At 40.9% G+C, this 21824-nt stretch overlaps 1 protein-coding gene across 3 annotated transcripts in view; it reads left to right on the top strand.

Moving 5' to 3' along the window:
* The first annotated feature begins 2316 nt into the window (after positions 1 to 2316).
* The window catches only part of LOC100752268 (calcium/calmodulin-dependent protein kinase type II subunit delta), a 244069-nt gene continuing 224561 nt past the window's right edge, over positions 2317 to 21824 (top strand). For 2 of the 3 annotated variants that reach the window (XM_027395667.2, XM_035450695.1), the window contains exons 1-2: positions 2466 to 2530; positions 4109 to 4203. In XM_027395667.2, coding sequence (XP_027251468.1) covers positions 2466 to 2530; positions 4109 to 4203 — 160 coding nt within the window. Of the gene's footprint in view, positions 2531 to 4108; positions 4204 to 21824 lie in introns of all 3 variants that reach the window. The other variant, XM_027395664.2, reaches the window with a different exon arrangement.

The following is a 21824-nucleotide window of genomic DNA, read 5'->3' as shown; positions in this document are numbered from 1 at the left end:
CAGCATTTTGGTGTCCATCTTTAATCACAAGACTGGAGAGGCAGAGGCATTGGGACCTAGCCTAAATAGCTCAGTTGGGAGAACATTAGACTGAAAAGGCATGGGGACCTCTGAGTTTGAAGTCCAGCCTACTCCACATAGTGTGTTCCAGGACATCTAAGGAGATATAGTGAGACACTGTCCCAAACAAATAGAAAGTGTTCAAATTTAGGGACAGAAAAGACAAGATTTGTTTAGAACAAACTAAAAACCAAAGGAATCAAAGCTATGTAAAACCCCGAGAAATTTCAAGAAACCACCAAGGGTGTTCCACAATGACAACTGAACAGCATTGGTCTCCAGATATGAAACAGACAAGAAAAGAAGGGACATGTACAGGTCCCATATGCTTGGCCTTGTCAAAAATCCGCATTAGGAGTCTAATGCATGGCAAGGACAGCAAAAGATACAAGTAAAATTGAGGGGAAAATTATAGTCAAACAGGCCAGTAAATGACATTTTCATGGGCAGAACAATGCAGACATTGAATGATGACTAAATACAAAAAAAAGTTTTCTTGTGTTGTTGCGTGGGAGAGAAGTATGAGCAATATTTGCAAAACGTACACCAGAAAAGCATTTAAAAATTCTATGACTAGCTCGAGTACTTGAGTTCAAAGGCCACTCATAAGCTAATAGCATTCTTTAACAGGAAATAAAAGAATTAAGAACATTCCTGACAGTGAGCAAGAACCCTCTCAGAAAGCCTATACAATCTCCATAACTGAAAGTTACCTATCACCTTTCTGCTGTGAAATTTTGAGTGCATGATGTAATTCTAGGCATGAGCAAATTAGCAATAGGAATGCAGGATTTTATGGTATTTTGTAGAACAAGAGGAGCAAAAACAAAAAACGTTCATGATGCTTCTGTTTCCCGTCGGCCTCTAAATCTGCAATTGCCACGTTTATTAAAGATTCAGAACTGGAGAGGATCTTAGCAACCAGTGACAACTTACCTATCTTACATGCTAATTTTTTCTCCACTCTAACTATTAAGCAACAGTGGACTCAAGAGCAGGCACATTCTTGAACTCTTCAGTGGTTTTGCAGATAGCCACTGATGGAGTGCGTTCCTGTGCCCCTACCTGGCCTGTTCTTTGAGAATGCCAGCAAAAAACTCACGATCTCCCTCTCCTTGTCCCTTCTCCCTTCTCAAAGCGAAACAGGCTCGACACACGCACGTGATGCTAATGACGTCAGCCCCCACTGGGTCGCGTGACCCGCAGCCAACGGTCCTACTGCCCCACCCCCTCGCCACCAGAGTGGGACATCTCGCGAGAACTCTTCTTACTATCAGAACTTGCTGAGGTTACAGGGGATTTACTCAGGAGAGGAAGGAAGGTGTGGCAGAGTGCTGGACTTTTTGCTTTCATTATGTTAGGATTTATGGCCATGCAAAGGCTTATGGGGATTGCCCTAGTCAGGAAAACAAAGGGAGAGGAAGGTAAAGAGGTGACAGTAAAACCTGTAATGAAACGTGGCGCTCGGGCTGTCCTCACTCCTAGCTGAGGGACAGCGGGGCAGGGCAGAGGTGGCCTGGGCTGGCAGCCCCCGGCCGTCACTGCGAGCCGGCTCCGAGACGTGCGACCCGGGTCGGGGAGCAGTAAAGAACCGCGCCCAGAAGCAGAGGCTGCATCCCTCTCGGGCTTCCCTGGCACCGTGGCCGAGTGGCCGGCCTAGAGACGTCCCCAGTGTGCGAGCTGCGAGTCGTCCCTCATCTTCCCGACCCCTCGTGGGTCACTGCGCCATCCCGGTGCCCGTCCCCTAAGTGCGCTCCCCGCTGCCTCCGCACATCACCTCCCTCGGGTCTCCTTAGACGGCTGCGGGAGAGCAGCCCGGAGGGACGCGGCTGGAGTCGCTAGAGGGAGGTGTCGGGCCGGCGAGGAGGGGGCTTCGCAGGGCGGGGAGAGGCAGGAGGAGGCGCCGGGGAGGGAGGAGCTGCAGCGGCCAGCTTCGCCCGAGCCGAGCGCACTCTGTCTCCGCGCGGGTTCCCAGCCTCGGGGCCCCGTGGGGAGCGCGGGCCACCAGCGCCGCCTCCGCCTGCAGGAGCAGCCGGCCGGCTGTGGACTCTCGGGCGCCTGCCGCCGCCCCGGGCTCTGCGCTGAGCTCGCTCTGCGGCCTCGGTGTCACCAGCCACCCCTCCTGCCGGTCCCCCGACCCCTTCTGGGAGCGCTCTGCCCCGTGGCCGCAGTGGGAGGAGGAGGAGGAGAAGGAGGAGGGATCGCGGAGCGGGCTGGTCTGTCCACCGCGCCCCGCGCCCCGCCCCGCCCCTGCGCGCACTCCCTCGCGGGCGAGCTACTTTCGGACGAGGAAAGTGAGGGCGGCCCCCGGGTGACAGCGCGGCGCCGCCAGTCCCGGGAAGCCGCGTCTGTTCGCGTGTCGCCCGCCCGTCGCGCTCCCAGCGGCGCACTGTCCAGACCCCGCCATGGCTTCGACGACCACCTGCACCCGGTTCACCGACGAGTATCAGCTCTTCGAGGAGCTCGGAAAGTAAGCGTCCCTGCCTGGCATCTCCTCCCGCGAACCCCTGTCTCCCTCGTGGGGAGAGGGAGCCCGGAGGCCGAGGCGGGGTGACGGACCCCTGGCTTGGTGCGGGTGGAGCACAGAGGGGAGGAAACCCCTGCCCCTCTGTGACGGGTGTCTCGAACCCCCAGTCCTCCTTTTCGGGGTCTTCCGCCTCTCCACGGGAGACTTGGTGAATTTACGATCTCTGCAGTTGTAGCTGTCATCCTGAGAAGTGTGCGCGCACGCGAGTGTGTGTGTGTGTGTGTGTGTGTGTGTGTGTGTGTGTGTGTGTGTGTGCCGAGAGGAAAGGAGATGCATGCAAAATGCAACATTTATCACATTTACGGTATATAGATGTCTCCTGCTCAGCCTGCGGTCGGTGTGTCTGCCGTCTGACCCAGGTTCCGATGAGCTGATGAGCACTGGCTCTTAGAGACGGTGCCATATTTATCGATGCCGAAAGTTCTACTTGGCTTGGTGGAGAGTCTGGTTCGGCATCCAAGTAGCTGTTCTGTCCAGGAAAAGGGCCACCCAACAGAACCCACTCCCTTGCCCCATATCCGCTATCCTTTGCTCACCATCATTCTCACAGGCTTTAAGTACGACTATATCTTTTCTGAGAAGATTTATTTATCCAGGCAGCGGAAAAGCCCTCTGGAGCTCAGGAAAGCACTTCCCAAGGGTAGCCTAGCCTTGTGGTTGTGTGTCAAATGACCTCCTCCACTTAAGTGCCAGAACTTCTTGTAGATGTTAAGGAGGGACAGGGTACCTACAGAAGATCTGTCCAGGGGCGACCAGAGAGACCCAGCCGGGAATGCCGATTTACCAAACATGCAACCCCAAACCAGTTCCTCTATTGCCGATTTTCACTATTAGGGAAAAGATGCATTTGTGTGTGTGCTGTAGGTTCGTACAGCTGCATAAAAGGAAGTGTAAGCATTTTAAATGGAATGAAAATGATATCTTTATAGATGATCTGCTGTTTGAAACATGGAGACTTGTCGGAAGAGCAGCTTAATTCAAATCTCTCCCCTCCCCCAGCCCAAACCAGGCAGAGAAATCACCTTACCCCAGGAGCTGGTAAAGCACACCAGTGAGCCCCAGATTTATGTTTTAATGGAAACAATCGCCATATTTACTTACTTGGAGCCACGTTAATTATTCTTCCTATCGAAATAAGCAGGCAGGAGATTATTTTATTTTCCCCCTGTTCCTCGGCTCTGCTCTTTGCAGGGTTTGCTATGAGCATTTGGTGTTTTGTGAGTGTGAATTATGAAATGTTTTCAAATTTCATGTGCAAACAAGAGTGGTCATAATTGGCATTTCCTTTTATTTTGTTGGTTAATAATGTGTGTTTCCAGTCAATTAAAATTTAGTTTTACTCCTCAACATTTAAAAGGGATCTGGGTTTGCCAGGAAGAATTGTTCATTTTCTAGAAAATGCTTATATTATATTGATATTTGACAGATCGCTAAAGACACGTACATATGCTCAGGTTTGTAAGTTTCTAAGTGGATACTAGGTCTGATTATACTGCTGACTTGCTAATTATTGGTTTCCAGGGGGGCATTCTCAGTGGTGAGAAGATGTATGAAAATCCCTACTGGACAAGAGTATGCTGCCAAAATTATCAACACCAAAAAGCTTTCTGCTAGGGGTGGGTATTTTAAACCACATTTATTTATATATGTTAATTTTGTATTTGTTGTGTAGATTGGTGTTGTCTTGTAAGTAAATGTAGCATGCAGTTATAACTGAATTTTAAACTTAGGAGTCATATTATGTACTGACATTTTTTCCTTGCCAAATGTCCCTTGGTCTGTATACTTTGATAGGAAATGAAAAATATATAATTGTTATGGGTAACATAAAATGCTGTCGTATGAGCAGTAACATAAATAAATACTTTGCAAAGCATATGAATGTCATGAAGTGCATTTTGCTGTTAGCTCTAGTGTGAAATAACTTTCAGAAGGATCCTAGAATGGAAAAAAATGTAAGTCTCATAACTGTCATAATTCCCTTTCACTTTTGAGATGAAAAACAGGTCATGGTTCAGTTGAATGTATATTGTAGTTGTAGTTACAGCTGAACTTAATACATCAAGGTATATTTAACCTCAATGGCTTTGGGAAGAAAAAAAAAAGATCACTGATGTAATCTAGGAAGCTAGCTTAATTTTGATGTACGTAGGTTAGGCCTTTAACTTGGTCTTGGAATTAAATTTCCCACCAGAGCATACATTATATTTACACCTGCAGTTTATAGCCATGGAGATAATTGATAATTAAAGCTGTTGACATAGTTTTTTAAAAAGCAACTTGGAGCCATGTGCTCACATTTTTTATATCATATTTTGTTTAAAATTATGCAAAAGCACATTTACTGAAACACTGGGCTTTGCAGTAGCTGCAGGCATGTGTCTAAGGTATTTTCATGGGAATTTATGGTTTGATGAAATTAAACTGAAATCAAAATGAACAAAACACCGTACAGCATCTCATCTCAGTGACCTGGTTTATTTTAAGTAATGAGAGGAAATTCCATTAGAGTTAGTTTTTCCTCACTGAATATATCTTTTAAGACATGCCACTTAAGGATGTCTGGATATCATTGCTTTTGTCCTTTGCTGTGGTAAAGGGATTTGCAAATGCTACTTTTAAGATGTGCTGTAGGTTTCAGGATATTGACTCACTTGAATGGAGTTCGGTTGCAATTTTCTTCATCTGGTTTGCTATAGTTCTGAGAAAGAGCTATGTGCTAGCACCATGGAGTCCTGGTATGAAAACTAATGAAGAGCGAGCTATGCTAATTACATTTCCCCTGCCAGTCTCCACTCCACTGGAAGGTGTTGTAAGAATGACAAGGCAGTGTAGAGGTATGAATGCCAGGTTAAGGGAAAGAAGAAGGCTGAAAAACAGACTTTTTCCAGGCATTGCGTTATTTCTTCTGGTGTGATACACACTTTGGCAGTGGTGGGCTATCAATTTGGGGGGGGGGGGCGGTGTTACCATGCCTATTCCAAGCTTTTTAGTGACTTTAAATTTCCCCTCAGAACAACAGAGACTGGTAGTCACTTTTACTAGCTTTATTAATTAGAGTCAATAATTTTTAGGCTCTTCGCTCATACTCCTTATATCGCCCTGGCAGAGAATCAGTCTCACTCACTCCCTTCTCCTCCCTGGGAGAAAAGTGCCCCTGATTGGCTCCTGCACTCTCTTCTCTGTAGAGCCCCCCATCTGCTCTCCATGAGCTTCTCTCTACACATCTCCTTCCTGACTCAGAAGGTGTTCTCTTCCTTTGCTACTTTTTAGTTATTCAGTTTTCATTATTTTCAGTTTTATATACGTGTGTGTGTGTGTGTGTGTGTGTGTGTGTGTGTGTGTGTGTGTGTTATACATGTGAGTGTAGGTGCCCTGGAGGCCAGAGACATCTGGTCTCCATAGTTGTGAACCCTCAGTCATATGTAGCAGGAACAAATCTCTTGGTCCCTGCAGGAGCAGAAGATCCTTTATCTGCTGAGCCATCTCCAACCTCTTCCTCTGAGTTTTTGTTTTATTTATCCCCCCCCCAAGAACATCATCTGTCCTGGAATGATAGACTCTGGGCTTCAGTCCTGATTCCTGTAGCTGCTAGCCCTGTGATCTTAGGCAGTTTATTCATTTTAATCTGAATCTCAGTCTTTCCTTCTGCAAAATGGGGTGAGATGGAGCTCCTTTGTAGGCAAATCCACAAGCACTGGATATATTAGGATACACTCACAGAAACACAACAACCTGCCTCCATCAGTCAGCAGATTAATCACCTCCTCTATTGGGCCAGATATGTCAAGGTTGTGGATGGGGGGAATACCCACTGCATGCTTTCTCACACGGTTTTGATTGATCTGATTGGCTTAGTGTAGAGTGTAGAGTGGTGCTTGTCACCTAGTGTGCTCTCTGTGAATATCAACTGCCACTATTATATGGTAGGACTGTAGTAATGATGAAATTGCATTGCTTCTTTGAAAGGTCTTACTTGACATGAAGGCACTGGAGAATTGCCGATCTAGTGACAATTCTGATGTGGTCCAATTCAAATAGTGGCTCAATTGCTTGGTGTGTAAATTTGATCCAGTCATGCACTTTTATAACATCTCAGATTCTTCATCAGCAAAGTGGTAAAACGTACACAATGAGTCCTGTAGGTTGTTTCTGGAGTTCAGTGAATTTTGTGGGAACCATATCTTAATTTGAATTTGTGTGCCAGTTAGGAGGCCTGAGCAGTCTATGGGAACTCTAACAGTGGAACCAGTATTTATCCCTAGTGCACAAATGGACTTTGGGAGCCCATTCCCTATAAAGGGATACTATTGCAACCCAGATACAGCAGGGAGGGCCTAGGTCTTCCTCCAAATGGTGTAACAGACCTTGAAGATGCCCCATGGAAGGCCTCACTATCCTTGGGGAGTGGGTAGGGGTGGGTTGGTGGGGGGGCATGGGAGGATGGGAGGGAGAGGGAAGGGGGAATTGATATGTAAAATAAGATTATTTCTAAATTAAAATAAATAAAGAAAGAAAAGTGTCTTGCCAATTTTGCTTATTATGTGTATATGTAAAGATTATAACCATTTCTATAAAATGCTCAGGAACTTTCTTTTATATTAACACACAACTAAGGGTGCTTATAGAATAAGTTTATTTGCTTCAATTGTACCATTTCAATTGTACCCAACTGTTTTCAGTTGTTTCAATTGTACCCATTTTGAGTTACAAATTATTTGAAGGATGATACCATGCTTTCACCTTTGACACAGCATTCAAATATATAGCATTGAGGACATGGACAGGCTTCAGGACAGAGTGACTAGAACAAAGTGTGCTCATTACATTATTTGTAAATTAGTTAAATACTCTGTGTATTGCTGAGAACAAGCACATACTGAAATCTGTAAAGTATATTCAGAGACTTGTGTTTTAAAATACACATTTTGGAAGCTCAGCAGTTAAGAGCACTGGCTGCTCTTGGAGAGGACCCAGGATTTGATGCCCAGTGCTCACTTGGTGGCTAAGAGCTGTCTATGATTCCAGTTGCAGAAGAGCTGAGGCTCTCTTCTGATCTCCATGAGCTAGGCATGTATGTGGTGCACACACTTATATGTAGACACAACATCCATACACATAGAATATCAATAAATGTTAGAAAACACATAATTTAAATGTTCTTTTAATAACACTTCTTTTATAATAATCTAGTATAATTTTTGCAGGAAATTTTTATAGTGAGAAAAAAATCAAAGGCAAATATACAATAGCATGTTTAATTTTTTTTCCAAGAAAAAATTTTTCGGAGCTCCATCAAATACTTGTGAAATGGACAATTTTTTGTGCAACTTTTTGTTTATATTATTGCTATAACATGCCTTTATAAATCTAATCCTTAAGGTGCTGTATTTTAAAGACAAGGAAATTTCTACCACTCAGCTAATTTTTTTAAAATTTCCTTTTGTGCTGGGAATTTAACCTAGGACCTCACACACACTACCGTTGAACTATGTTCAACTAATGTTCTTTAGCTCTAACAGACTGAAAGACAAAGTGCCACTTTTCAATAAATCGAAGGCTATCAGGGAAACTGCCAAACATTTGGCTGGATTCCTGCACAAATTTGCACATCCTTCTCTGCTGTCACTCAGGCCTTTTGCTATGCCTAGACTGTAATGGGTTTTCAGCAGACAGTTTTAGTTGCATTTTCTCTCACTGTTAGTCGTACACACCATATTTGGGAGAGTCAGAGTCTGTTGAAGAATTTCTTTGTGTTTTCATCTGCATATGCACACAGAGCATTTGGTATTATTGTCATTGAGCATGTAGGTCAGTGGGCTCAGTATGTCTCATTTGACCATTAATTTTGTTTTTGTTTTTTGTTTTTTTGTTTTTTTTCTTTTTGAAGCTCCCAAGCATGGCCAACATTTGATATCTTGTATGTAGTTTACAAATTCTGAAAAGTTGTTTTAATTAGGCATGGTTAGTAAGTAGTGAGTAGTGACGGTAGAATTTGTCTTATATTTTCATCTTAGGAATTAGTCTGTCATTTTGAGCCAAGCAATTAGATTAGTGCCTATCAAATGCTAACTTGTTCCAGTGTAGATATTTTGTCCACTATCTGGGCATGTTTAGAGCTGTAAGCTGTTATCAGGTGATGTGAAGACAGTGGTTTAACTCTCAATAGGCTGGTGGCTGTGGCCACAAGAGCCTTCAGAAACAGTTCATTTTGTAGACAGTGCACTTTAAAATTTTTCCGTAGTAGTGATGACTTCTTGAGGTCCATTTTCTAATATGTGTTTGTATCCTTAGAAAGCCCTTACTACTTCTAGGCAAGCAGGCATGCCATAGTTATTGTTTTTATAAAAGAAAAATTAATTATAAGCTTGAAGTAACCTATGACAGAAGTGTTTTTTTTTTACATTTACTCCATTGCTAAAATTAACAAGTTATATTTCTGTAATATAGTAAATCATTTTAATTTTATTAACCTAAATCTATTAGTTCCTAATGTCATAATATTAGTAATACACAATTCAGGACCCTAGGAAACTACTTGAATTCATGTATGTGAATTCAGTGTTGTATCTATACCCCCAAGTAATATTTTTGTTAGTTTGTTTTAAGAAAGAAGACAGCAACTGAGGCTTGCTACTTTTGTTATTGGCATTCAAGCAGTTAAGAAGTTATCATAGTCTCTCAGCTTTACACCTACTTGCTTGAATCAGAAGTAAGATGGAGACAGATTGAATGAAGTTCCAATTCTACCTTATTGATTTGTCAGCTCAAGAAGAATTGGACAACAAAACCAAATATTGAAAATAACGTTTTAAAAAATTAATCCAAGTTGTTTTCTGTATGTGGGCCTGAAAGTAAAGCATGTGCTATTCATGTTACTTTGTGTCCTCTTACTATGTTTAGTCATAGTTACTTTCTTGTTTTAGAAAGTGTGTGTGTGTGTGCCTGTTTTCCCTCTGTGTGTGGGTACAAAATGTGCCCATTTGCTGCAAGAGTTGGAGATGTGTGTGTGAGCCACTGTGTAGGCGCTGGGATCTGAACTCAGGTCCTGTGATAGATCACCAAGTGCTCTTACCCACTGATCCACCGCTCCAGGCCCATATTATTGTTTTTCATTGGGCTGGGACCCACCTTTAAGTGTGGTTAATATAGCCAGTGAAACTCCATTGAAGAAAACTTGTAACGTTTTCCTTTCCAAGCAGATGAGAGTTGCAGGTAGCTTCTTGGTTAGGGGTGGGAGCCCATGTTCCCTACTCCCTCTCGGTGCTGGGACCCTGTCTGCCTTGAACCTGTGCAGGCCTTGTGCATACTACTAGTCTCTGTGAGTTCATATGTTCCTCATTCCTATTGTGTGGATAATGCTATCTTTTTAGACTCATCCTTACATTGTTATGGAGGCCTTAATATTGGACATTATTTTCTTCAGTAAGTGGGTTAGATTATGGTTGATAGTCAAACTAGTTTAAATGGTTAAAAGATTTTAATCTATAACCAGGAGATAATGTTTTCTGCTTCCCAACAGTAAGAGAGACTTAATAAACGGTGTGATATCAGGTACCTCTCTGTGATATTGAAAGTATTGTCAGTGTCTCCCAGCCTGTGTGAGACTGCCCACCCACAAAACACCTTTGTTTATAACGTTTGGGTGAATGCTTTCATTTTCATTGAAATATTAAATAAAATTCAATATTGGCCAAAATTTAGTAATAAATCATCTTTTTAAAGTTACTTTTAAAAGTTATTTTAGTGTGTGTGTGTGTGTGTGTGTGTGTGTGTGTGTGTGTGTGTGTCAGAGAGGGAGAGAGACAGAGAGAGTGTGCATGTGTGTTTATCCACAAACAGAGATAATTCATCTACAAGCATGTGGGTTCAAGTGTAGATCAAACATTTGGGAGTGGGTTCTCTCCTTCTACCATGTAGTTCTTAAGTGTTGAACTCAGGTTATCAGGCATGGTTGCAAACACCGTTACCCACTAAGCCATTTTTCCAGCTTGTAAATAATCTTATGAACCCTTTTTATGTAAGTAAGTAGTCATATACTGGGATCTTCCAGACATCTTATCCTTAAAATTTTTTTTGCCTTGAGCCAATTCAGTGTCCTAGATTTGGGGCTGAATGGTTTTTCAGCCTTTCTCCTTCCCCTCCATTTCTTTAGGGTATAGTATATTTTACAATAATTTTTCTTGATATATTTCACTGTCAACTAGTAAAGGTTATTTACACAGGGAATCTGTGTTAAACAGTTTTGCTACAGTACATTTAGTGAAATGCCCTGAAACACATTAAACGGAGCATCAGCAGGCTTTTAATTCGTAGCACCTGTCTATCTCTTGACAACTTACAATTCACTTCCTTTTAGAGGTTATTAACATGTTCACAGGGTTTAGGTAAGTATTGGATACATTTTTAAATGTGATTACAGCATCAGAGTACTAGGAAACTAAAGACTGCACAAACAGACATCACAGAAGATACAATGTTTTACAATCTAGCAGCAATAATATAATACAGGTTTGTAAAAGAAGAAAAGATGATTTCTTCCTTGGAAGATCAGGGAAAACTGTTTCTGCTAGTGTAGATTTAAAGAGGTTTAAAGTCATAATGCGCCACTGCAATTTGAGAAAGTTGTTCAGAATAGATGAAATATCTGATTAGAAAGAAAATGGCATCGCATAACTGTAGTGTATTTATTTCAATTATCCATACATATACATGTGGGGTTTTTTTTGGGGGGGGGATACAATCTGTTTTTATTTTATTTTAGTTTTCATATTTAGGGAATTTTGAGACAGGATTTCACTCTAGTCCAGGCTGACTTGCAACTCAGTGCATTTCTCAGGGTAGCTTCAAACTTTTGGCAGTCCCCAGGGAAGATAAATAGGGGCCACCACACACAGCTATTTTATTTATTTTACTGTGCTGCTGGGAACTGAACCCAGGGCCTTGAACACACTGAGCCAGCAGAGCTCCACCACTGAGCTGTAACTCAGCACTTTTGGATGAAATTAAGTAAAGCAAGGCTGCTTTTGGCTGGCAGAACTGCTCTGATTCCTGGTCAGGTGTGCTCTGTAATTGTATCTAAATGCAAGGAACCTGGTCAGTTTTTGTATTTAGCTGCAGCCCTCACTATTCTGATGCTCTCTTACTCTCACAATCGATAATGCCTTCTTCATCAATGATAATACAGAAAAATGAAATGCTCTTAGTGTTTTAAAGAGTGTCTTGTAGGTGACACAGGTGCACATCTATAAGATGTTTGGTTTCATTTTTCTCACTCCATATTGCAGCATCCTAGAAGCATGCTATTATCTCAGATTTATTTTTTGTTTTTTTTAATCATTATTTTTTTAATTGGAGGCTGAGCCTTTTCCATAAGGCCTCAAAATTGTTAGGTTGGGGCTGTAGCTCATTGGTACAGTACTTTCCTAACATTCAGGAAGCCCCAGGACAAGCCAGAGATAATAGTATAGGCCTGTAATCCCAGGATTTGAGAAGTGGGGCAGAAGGATCCAAAGTTCAAGGCCATCCTTGTCTCTGTAAAGCCTTTGAGGTCAGCCTGGGCTACATGAGTGGGATCCTGTCTTAAAAAAAAAAAAAATGAGTACGTGATAGAGTGAGAATTTCAAGCCAGTTTCTCTCACTCTGGTTGCTGACTCTTTCCATTGTCTTACCCTATGGACTCCTGGTACCCAGAACTGAAGTCTTCCACATCCGTTTGCATGTGCTTGCTTCATGCAAAGCACCCTGTCTTCTTACATCCTTCCACTTTTCCACTGAAGTGAGGGCCTGCCTTGAGTCACACTTTTTGGAAAATACATTTAAAATTCCAACTTGTGAGAAATGATAGTATTTTAATTACTATGATAACATTAAGTTCCAGTTGACATTTTAGAGGTCTAGGTGGTACTTTCTAGAAGGAAAAATAATACAGTGGAAAGTGTTATCAAAATGCTAGGGGAAAGTGATTACAGAAGAATTTGTGAGGCACAGGATTACTTCTGAATGATGCACTTTTTACTGCCCAGATAAACAGCCATTTAACCAAAGGAGGGATCAGAGACTAGTATTTAGGAAGCCATTCTGGTTTTCTGGTTCACTCACTCTGTGAGGAAAGGAAGACATTTTGTTATTTTGTAATTTCTTCTCCAACAGCAGTATTGAGTGTGACAGACTCAGACAAAAAAGAATGGAGCAATTAAAAGGAGAGAAAACATTGTATTCAATGTCCATCATAAAAATAGGTGTAGCAGGAAACAGTGCAGGTGTCCAGGTGATGCAAGATAATCTTGGTTAACAGTTAATCTTCTACTGAAGGTGCTCAGCTGTTTGCAGATTACATAGGGGATTAAATGTTTTACTCCCTACATTTTGGCATATGCAGTTATAGATATTTAATTTTGAAACAATAATCTCAAGTGCTCAGAGATCCTCTAGTTGGCTCTGACTAGGATGTGCGCTGTTCTGTTGAAACTGAGTGCTCCTTGCTCATCTTTATCCCTTCTTTGTCCGGAAGTCAGTTACTGTCCCTAGTGATTTGAGGAGGGAAACCCTCACCAGCCTTCCAGTTGAGTTTTAATTAACTGGAAAGATCTTCAGTAATGGAAAACTTACACACTCACTATATAGGTTAATTGTATTTTATTTTGTGTTGTATAATATAGATTCATAAATAAAAGGCATCTTCTTTGTGTATCAATGTATCATTTTGGTCTGACAAGATGACTGGACAGCTCCTCCCATAAACCTGGAAACTTATGTTTGATCCGATCTCTTGTCTTTTGGCCTTCATACACACACTCTCTCACACACATATAATCATAAAAAAATACCATTTTACCTTTTCCCTGAAGGTCTTCAAAAGATACAAAGTATTTGGAATTTTTAATAGTAAATTGTTTTTTTTTTCTTATAGGTTTTACAGAAACTTTATTAATAATGATGAATACACCTTGAAAAATTAAGAATAATTTATATGAAATGGGCTTGTTAAATATTAGGGTTCACTGCTCTTGTAGAGGACTGGAGTTCAGGTCGCTGTGTTCACACTGGATGGCTACCAGCTGCCTGTAACTTCAATTACAGGGGATGTGAGGCTGCCTTCTGGACCCCTTGGTACTCAGATGCATGTATGCAGTCACACACATACAGAGAAGTAAAAATTAAATATTTTTAAAGAAGTAATATAGCAAGAGCAAATTTACCAAGATATCATTCTGCCCTTTTAAAGTTTATGGAAGGTTGAGTTATGCCATGTTGTGCTATTTGTATTTAAGTTAAAATCTGAAGTTTTGATGGGGAACTAAACAATATGTGTTTCATTACTGTTTCAGCCTCAAGCTGGGAACAGGTCATCTACTTCTATCTTCCCTGAATGGTGCCTCAACTTCCCTCAGCTTTCCAAGCACATGCCATTGTCTTTCCCTTCGCCCCTCTCAACGCGTCTTCTGTCACGTTGGTGTTTGTAGTGATTCATTCCAATTGGAATTCAGTTTCCTTCTTGCTACAGCCGTTTTTTCAATAGCTTCCCAAGCAGGTTCTGCAGCTGACAGTTGTTACACTTTTAACACATACACTTTAAGTCAGTTCATCCTTAGGCCTTTCAGCAGTGACTTGGAAGTGAACACTTTGATTAGTTTGTGCAGGTGTAGAGAGTTTCTCTTTTCTATCATTTCCTGATCTATGGGGTGGAGGTCGACCTGGACAACACAGAATTGTGAGAGGGCTGTTAGGAGGGAAGGCCTTTGGGGAGGGTGTGCTTTGAGTTAAGACAGGCAAAGGAAGCCTCTATAGAAAAAAAGTTGGTCCCACCCTAGGGATGGAATGTGAGCAGTGCTTCAGTCTTCCCCCTTAAAGCCCAGCTCAGGTGCTGCCTCCCCTAAGGCATCACCTCTCACTCCCTCTCCTTCTTCCCTATCTCTAGCAGGAAGTGCTCCCCCCCCAAAAGTCTTTTGTGTTTTGAATTGCTTATGGTGCATGTCCTTTGATTGCAATCATATATGTTGCAGTTTTGAGCTATCTTGTGGAGATTTCTTGGCTTACCTTAGAATCTGTCCGCTATGGTGATTATTAGGATGCAAGTACTTGCCACTGTTGAATGAGTGAAAAGGAGAGAGACAGAGAGAGAGAGAGAGAGAGAGAGAGAGAGAGAGAGAGAGAGAGGGAATGAGTCAATAAAATGCTGCCACTGGAGCAGACCTCAAAGAGAGATGATAGTCAGGTGACAATGGAGCTGGTGCTTCATGTCAGATGACACACAATTATTTCAAAAATAATGAATTATTTCCTCAGTTCTCTGGTTACAAACCCCACCTTGCTGGACAGTGTTGTCTTATTTGTAGTATTTTGAAAAAACTCCTTGAAATTTCTCATTGGTATTCCCCTCTTGTTCTATTATAAAATGTCTGTTAATCGGGAGTGTGGTAGCATTTTAATGACTGTTAGCACCATTTCAATACTGCCAGATTCATGTCGTCATTACATTACTTTAAAATGTATGAGCTTGTAAATTTGTGATCCATTCTACAAAAGCAAGTGATTACTCACTTTTCTGTTTATTCTTCAAGCTCATTTGGAAAACGTTTTGTTGATGTTCACAGAATTTGGTATCTACAAATCCTGGATGCTGTTTTCTTAAAGATTTTTTGTTTTTTTATTTTAAATTAAAAGTATTTTATTTTACTAATGGAGGTTAGAGGCCAGCAGATACAATGACTTGTCTATCATTTCAGAAATGTGATAAAAGGAAAATGAACTTGTTACTACATCAAGGGCTCTGGAAACAGCTTCATAATGGCTAATATTTGTCTTCCAAATACGTTGCAAGACACTGAGAGTCTACTGTACATGTACATGTGAAAAATAGGATTGGAGATATATAATTAGAGCTATATTTCTAATTATTATTAGAAATAATAAAGGCTGAATCCTTTATTATTTTAATTAAATGTTACATTCTTGCAGTAAGTATTTATTAACATTTGTTAAAAAGATAATTATAAACTTTGGGCATACCTCCAAAAGAAATTCTTATTTTTTATAAATACATTTAAAATTACTTAAAGCATAAAGTATTTACCCTAATTAAGAGCTTAGAAAAATAAAAAGGGACATATTTATGCCTTTCTAAACAAGCATTGATAACATGTTTTTATCTATTTCTTTTCAAAGTTAGTTTTTTTATTTAAAAGTTTTTAATTACATTTATTTATTTTGTGTTGCATGTGGGCCAATGACATTGCCATATATGTAGTTTAGAGGACAGCTTGCAGCAATCCTGGCCAAGGATTGAACTCAGGTCATCAGGCTTAGGTGAACATTTGTTAATCTGCTGAGCCATCTCAGCTGGTCCCTATATTCCCCTAACCTATCTACTGCCTGCCTCCCTCCCTCCCTCCCTCCCTCCCTCCCTCCCTCCCTCCCTCCCTCCCTCCATCCATCCTTCCTTCCTTCTTTTGAAACTAGACATTTTGTCTGCATTTTTACTTAAAATTACAGCATGTCCCTGATTTGTGGCAATTCCTTTGAATTCTTAATAACTGAAGAATGCTTCACTGAGTGAGTGAACACCAGTTCATTATTTTGTATCATTGTTTACTTTTTCCCTGTAACTTGTGCTCTTTACTGTGGTAGACAATGGATAAGCCATGATTTTGCACAGTTTTTCATCTTTCTGTTTTTTAGGGCGTATTCACAGATGAGTAGTGCCACAGGGTTAAGTGTTTTCAGACTCCTTCATCATATTGATTCCTGGAGGCTTTGTCCATTTCCATTGAGGACATTTAATTAGTGTGCTACCTAAACTGAATTTTGAAAAATTATATCCTAAGTTTCAATTTCACATTAGTGAAAACAAACAAACAAACAAACAAACAAACAAACAAACAAACAAAAAACCAGTTCTTGCCAAGTCCCACTCCCTCTGCTGGATACAAGTAAATAATGGTGCAAAGGCAGAGTCCTCTCAGGGTTAATGGATCCGGAGTGAACTAAATCACCACAGGGGCTGAGAAGTATGGAGGAAGGTGTGCAGGTTCTGAGCTCTACCAACTGTGGGGCTGGTGAAAGGTCAGGGAGACTTCTTTGAAGAGTTGGTATCTGCACTGGATGTTGAGAATAATCAGTTCCGAGAGGCAGGTGCATCTCTGTGCGTTCAAACCAGTCTGCTCTACAAGAGCTAGTTCTAGGTCAGGCTCCAAAGTTACACAGAGAAACCCTGTCTCAAAAAACAAAACAAAAAGAAAATGATCAGTTCCGAATAGCTAGGAAAACAAGCACTTGGGGCCTTATGAGAGAATATTGTTGAGAAACAATCCAATCAGAAAGTCCAAGTGAAGGATTTGACTCCCAGGAAAGCATGCAGAGCCCAGGGACAGGAAGGGGGATTCTTTCACCTTCTGTGAATCCTGGAGTGGAAACTCCCTGGGAAGGATGCATGGGGTGGGTCCTGAGACATTATAGCCCTGAGTCATTAGGGGTGAACAGCTGTGAAGAGAGCCAGGACTAACTTATCAACCTCTCATTCTGTTTTATTTAGCCTTGGGCCAAGACACAGAAACAGTAACGGTAACTGAGTAGGAAATGGAGAACTGAAAATAATCAGATTTTTTTTAAAATTCAGTGTTATAATAGTGCCTAAGAGAAAATTCTGTTTGTATTTATAAATCTGAAAAACTAGTGTGCAGTTGGAAGTGCATTCTGTGACTGTTGCAAGAACTCTTAGAGGAGTCTTAAATCCAAAGGTGGCTAAGCCATCTAAAACTGTGTTATGGTATTGATTTTCAGAATGCTGGGTCGGGAAGAGGGCAGCGCACTGGTCTTCACTAATCAGAGGAAGATTAAATGCATACCAAAGTCTGTTCTCTTGCAGTCTTGCTAGTACACATTTATGGATCCAGTGGGTTTAGCCTAACATTTGTATATACTACACCCAACTATCACCTTCTTCTTCCTCCTCCTCCCCTCCCTCTCTCTCTCTCTCTTCCTCTCCGCACCCCCCTCCCCCCCGCCACCCAGGGCTACACAGTGAGAACAATTTTATCCCACAGTTTGAATTTAGCAAATTGAGTGGAAACTAGGAACTTCTTATTCCTTATTTCCATCACTTAAATAATGAAAAAACATCATTCATTCACTTAGAAGACTTCAGTTTAAACATTTAACCTCCCTAGGTTGGCTTAGCCATGTTAATTTCCCTCTGTTTTTAAAAATAGTAAAAATCTAATATGTAAGAGTTCTGAGTTTTCTTCTTATCAAGGCTTTCATGGTTCTAGTTAAAGGGAAAAGAAAGATCTTTGTTTTAGCCTATGCAAGCATATAATTCATAATAATTCAACTTTTTTTTAAGTTGAAGTAGAAGCTTTGGGTATAGTGCAGAAAGCCAGCTATTGACTTGAAGGACAGTGACTCAAGGTTTACACAGTCATTGGGAAGATTGGGGAAATTCTATTACCACAAGTAGCATTTGACTGTCAACAGCCAACAGCGTCTTCCAAACTTAAGTAGAATCAAGACCCACCTTCCTCTAATTTTGGAAACAAGTTTTGGAAATAGCTTTCCTGTTGACCTATTTGTTGTATGATCAGGAAAAAAGCAAAGTGAAATTTAACTTAATCTCATTTCATTCTCTTTGAAAGAAAAACATTTGTAATGTTTTACATTGACTAGCTCCAGGATTACCTGTCCCTTCTACTCACTGTGATAATCCTAATGCCTCTAATTCTCCAGTGGCAAATGGAGACGGTGCTGCCATGAGTAAGGACAGCTCCTGGCACAGAAATCTTTATGTTTTAAGTGATAACGACTTTAAAAACTGAAACTGATGCTTGTATTACAGATAGAAGGTTTTAAAGTATGTTTTGAAAAAATTCAAGTCAAATAACCACAAATTTAGAAATGACAGTATTAAAAATAAACCTTAGCTGCACACAGGGTCAATTTAAAAAATAATATGTAGCTTTGAGAGTATACTTTCTTTTCTTCCCTGCATGTAAATGATTTATTCAGATTGTCTATAATAAGTTTAGGGGGAAAAGGAGGGAGGAAGTGAGGAATGAGTATTTGAAAAATCCTTACAACTCATACCAATATGTATTTAGCACCTTTCATTCAAGGATCTTAGGGCTTCCTCTAGTTGAGATCCATGGTACTTCTGGAACAGGGATGAGGAACACTTAGGGGATTCCTGTGTCCAGTGCTGTTTGCCTGCCTACCCCCAGGGACTTGTCACAGCTATATCCTGATACACTACATTCTTTCCAGAGTCTAGGAACAGATGACATAGTTACCTGCTGAAACTGCAGAGGGATTATGGGAGCAAAAGGGTTACCTTGAAAGGAATCTCCTGCATCTTCTCCTCAGATCAGTAACCCCATTTCTGTAAAAATGTTCTATCCTGGAGATACTTGATACCCTACTTTAGCCCTCCCCCCCCAAACCCCAACTGTTATAATTATCTGAAAGATGCATTAAAGGGGACATCTAAGGCATTACTGAGCAGGAGGGAGTCAGGAGGGTAGATTGACACAGGTGATGAGGGACACTAAGATCCAGAATGCTCAACTTAGTATGGGTAACAAGCAGTGAACACAAAATGATGAGTGCAGCTTTAAGTCCAGGACTCCTGGGGAGACCGAGAGGTGTCAGCTGATCTTGGTGAGGGAAGATGAATTGTGTTGGAGATACAAATGCTAAATTTAGGATGAAGTACCGAAAAGAGCAATGGAAACTGGGTGTGGTCCCTCAGAAAACACCTTTGGAAAGGGCAGTGCAGTACACTGCACAGGTTAACAATGTTGGCTGTGAAATCTGGTCACCAAGATTCAAGATTGCCTCATCCTCCCTGTGGCTTTGGGGAAATTTCATAACCTCCCCAAGCCTTGATTTCTATGGCACTTGAGTGGGTACTTCAGGTGCTGTCATTTATGATGTGCATGGCTGGATGTACACTGGAACAATGCTGTGTTTAGTGGATAAAATGAATAAGTGGGACTAGTTAGAGGAGACAAAGGATGTGTCTAAAAAGATACAAAAATGGGAAGAGTGAATTTCACATTCCCAGGTAAGGAGTTTTTGCAAAGGCTAGTAAGTGTGTGTACTGCTGCAATGAGGGCCAGCCTTCAGCAGCTCAGCAATTGAGGGAGAATTCATGGAGTCAACTTGACTTTTCTATCTAAGGGAGTAAAACTTAAAATCTGAAGCCAGCAAAGGGGGCAAAACTTACCACTCTAGTGCTAACATAAAAGGGAGAAAACACATACACACCTTTTTGGCAAAAAAGGAAACACACACACACACACACACACACACACACACACACACACACACACACACACACATCTTTAGGGTCTCACTATCATCTCTTTCTGTTCATTATTTCTTTTCTTCTGTCTTTCTTGATGTCTTCCTTCTAAATAACTTTATTTTTCCTTTACAGCTTATATATCCCAGCAAAATCTTTCAAGCAGTATAAAAATTATAATGTGGTTACATTCTATTTTTTAAATGAATGATTACAGTGAATACAATTTAAAAACGTGTTTCCCATTTCCCTTACATGATTAAACATCTTACATATAATCAATGAAAAACAAATTATCCCAAGAACCTACATACATTCATATCTAAGCAACTTGTTATAGATTAACCGAGTGTAAGCAAGCAAGGTACTTTTCTCAGCTGGTTCTTTTACTGGCAGGCTGCATTTTGTGGTTACAAAGGAAGGATCAATAACTTTATTGTTTATCTCAAAAGGTAATCTTATAAGGAATCTAAAAAGAATCGAAAACCTAAACAGAAATGATTAGTCATCTCTATTTTAAATCCTCAGGGTGCATACCCATTCATCAACATTTTTTTTTTTTTTAAATATCAGGATGCTGAGGTCTAACAAGAAAGGCATATTAGCCAGCAGTAGCTAGGTACCATTGTTCCTGCTCCCTGAGTCAAGGAGTCTCCCACTGAGATGCATAAGCATGTCTTTCTAAACTTTAAATTGTTTTCTAAGGTTTTTTTTTTTACCTAAAATCCATTAACAAAAACATCTTAACCCAACCTTAAATCATATTTAAAGCTTTGTTTTAGCTATGATGCATACCAAAACCTAGGGAGACATTCCTCAATATTAAGCTTAAAAGAATTTGAGCTAGCCTAGCTTATGGATGAAATTGTTTTTCTTGACCATTGATTAAGCTACAGTCTGTAGGACTCAAGAGAAACTAGCTGTGTGACATTTCCTTGTTCTTATTTTCTATCCTCTGCAGCCCCTGCTTTATCAGGGACAACAGATATCTTTCTTTTACCTATATTAGTTTTTCCATCAAGCTAACCTCTATCATAATCCCTTACTATATTTATTAGAGACCCTCAATAAACAAAATCCTATTTAGGCTAATGCTATTTCTGTATGAAGTCATTGCTTAAGTTAAACAGTACAGCTTAAGAGAAAATCATCGTTACAATAATCTATAGGTAGGATGAGTGAAGATCAAAGAGGTCCAGACCAAGCTGGTGAAAACCACAGAAACAGCTGACCTGAACATCGGAGAACTCTTGCTCCCCAGACTGATAGCTGGAATACCAGCATGGGACTGATCCAGACCCCAGGAACATGGGTTTCAGTGAGGAAACCTTGGAAATCTACGCCACCTCCTGTAGTAGATCAGTACTTATTCCTAGCATAGGTGTGGACTTTGGGAGTCCATTCCACATAGAGGGATACTCCCTGAGCCAAGACATATGGGGGTGGGCCTAGGCCCTATCCCAAAGGATATGATAGACTCTAATGACCCCCTATGGAAGGCCTCATCATCCAGGGGGAGCAGAAAGGGTATGTGATAGGTGAAAATCATGAAGTGGGGACATAATGACATAGCTGGAGAGTTCAAAGAAGGTCTCAGTAACTTCATGTGGAAGATGAATTGAGCAATGGAAGGATCCAGGCCCTGGATCATGGTCTCCAAGGAGCTTCTGTGGTAGACTGCATGGCACATGTGTGTCAGACCCTGTTGAACAAGAAGAATTAAGTACATTCTGAATGACTATATTAGAAGATGATTGGAAGCCTGGACATGATTTCCCCTGCCCTTTGCTTTGATAATTTTGCTGAAATAAATCATAGTTACAAAAAAAATCATTCTAGATCAGATAAATGGAATGAGCTTACTGTAATTTAAATGGCAAGTTTAGAGCAAGCCTTGGAAGAACTCAGACTTGATGACATGTGTTGGAGGGTCAGTGCACA

Source organism: Cricetulus griseus, assembly GCF_003668045.3.
Source record: "Cricetulus griseus strain 17A/GY chromosome 1 unlocalized genomic scaffold, alternate assembly CriGri-PICRH-1.0 chr1_0, whole genome shotgun sequence".
Lineage (NCBI taxonomy): Eukaryota > Metazoa > Chordata > Mammalia > Rodentia > Cricetidae > Cricetulus > Cricetulus griseus.
Note: the sequence above shows the minus strand (reverse complement) of the source record. Positions and strands in the feature narration are given on the sequence as shown.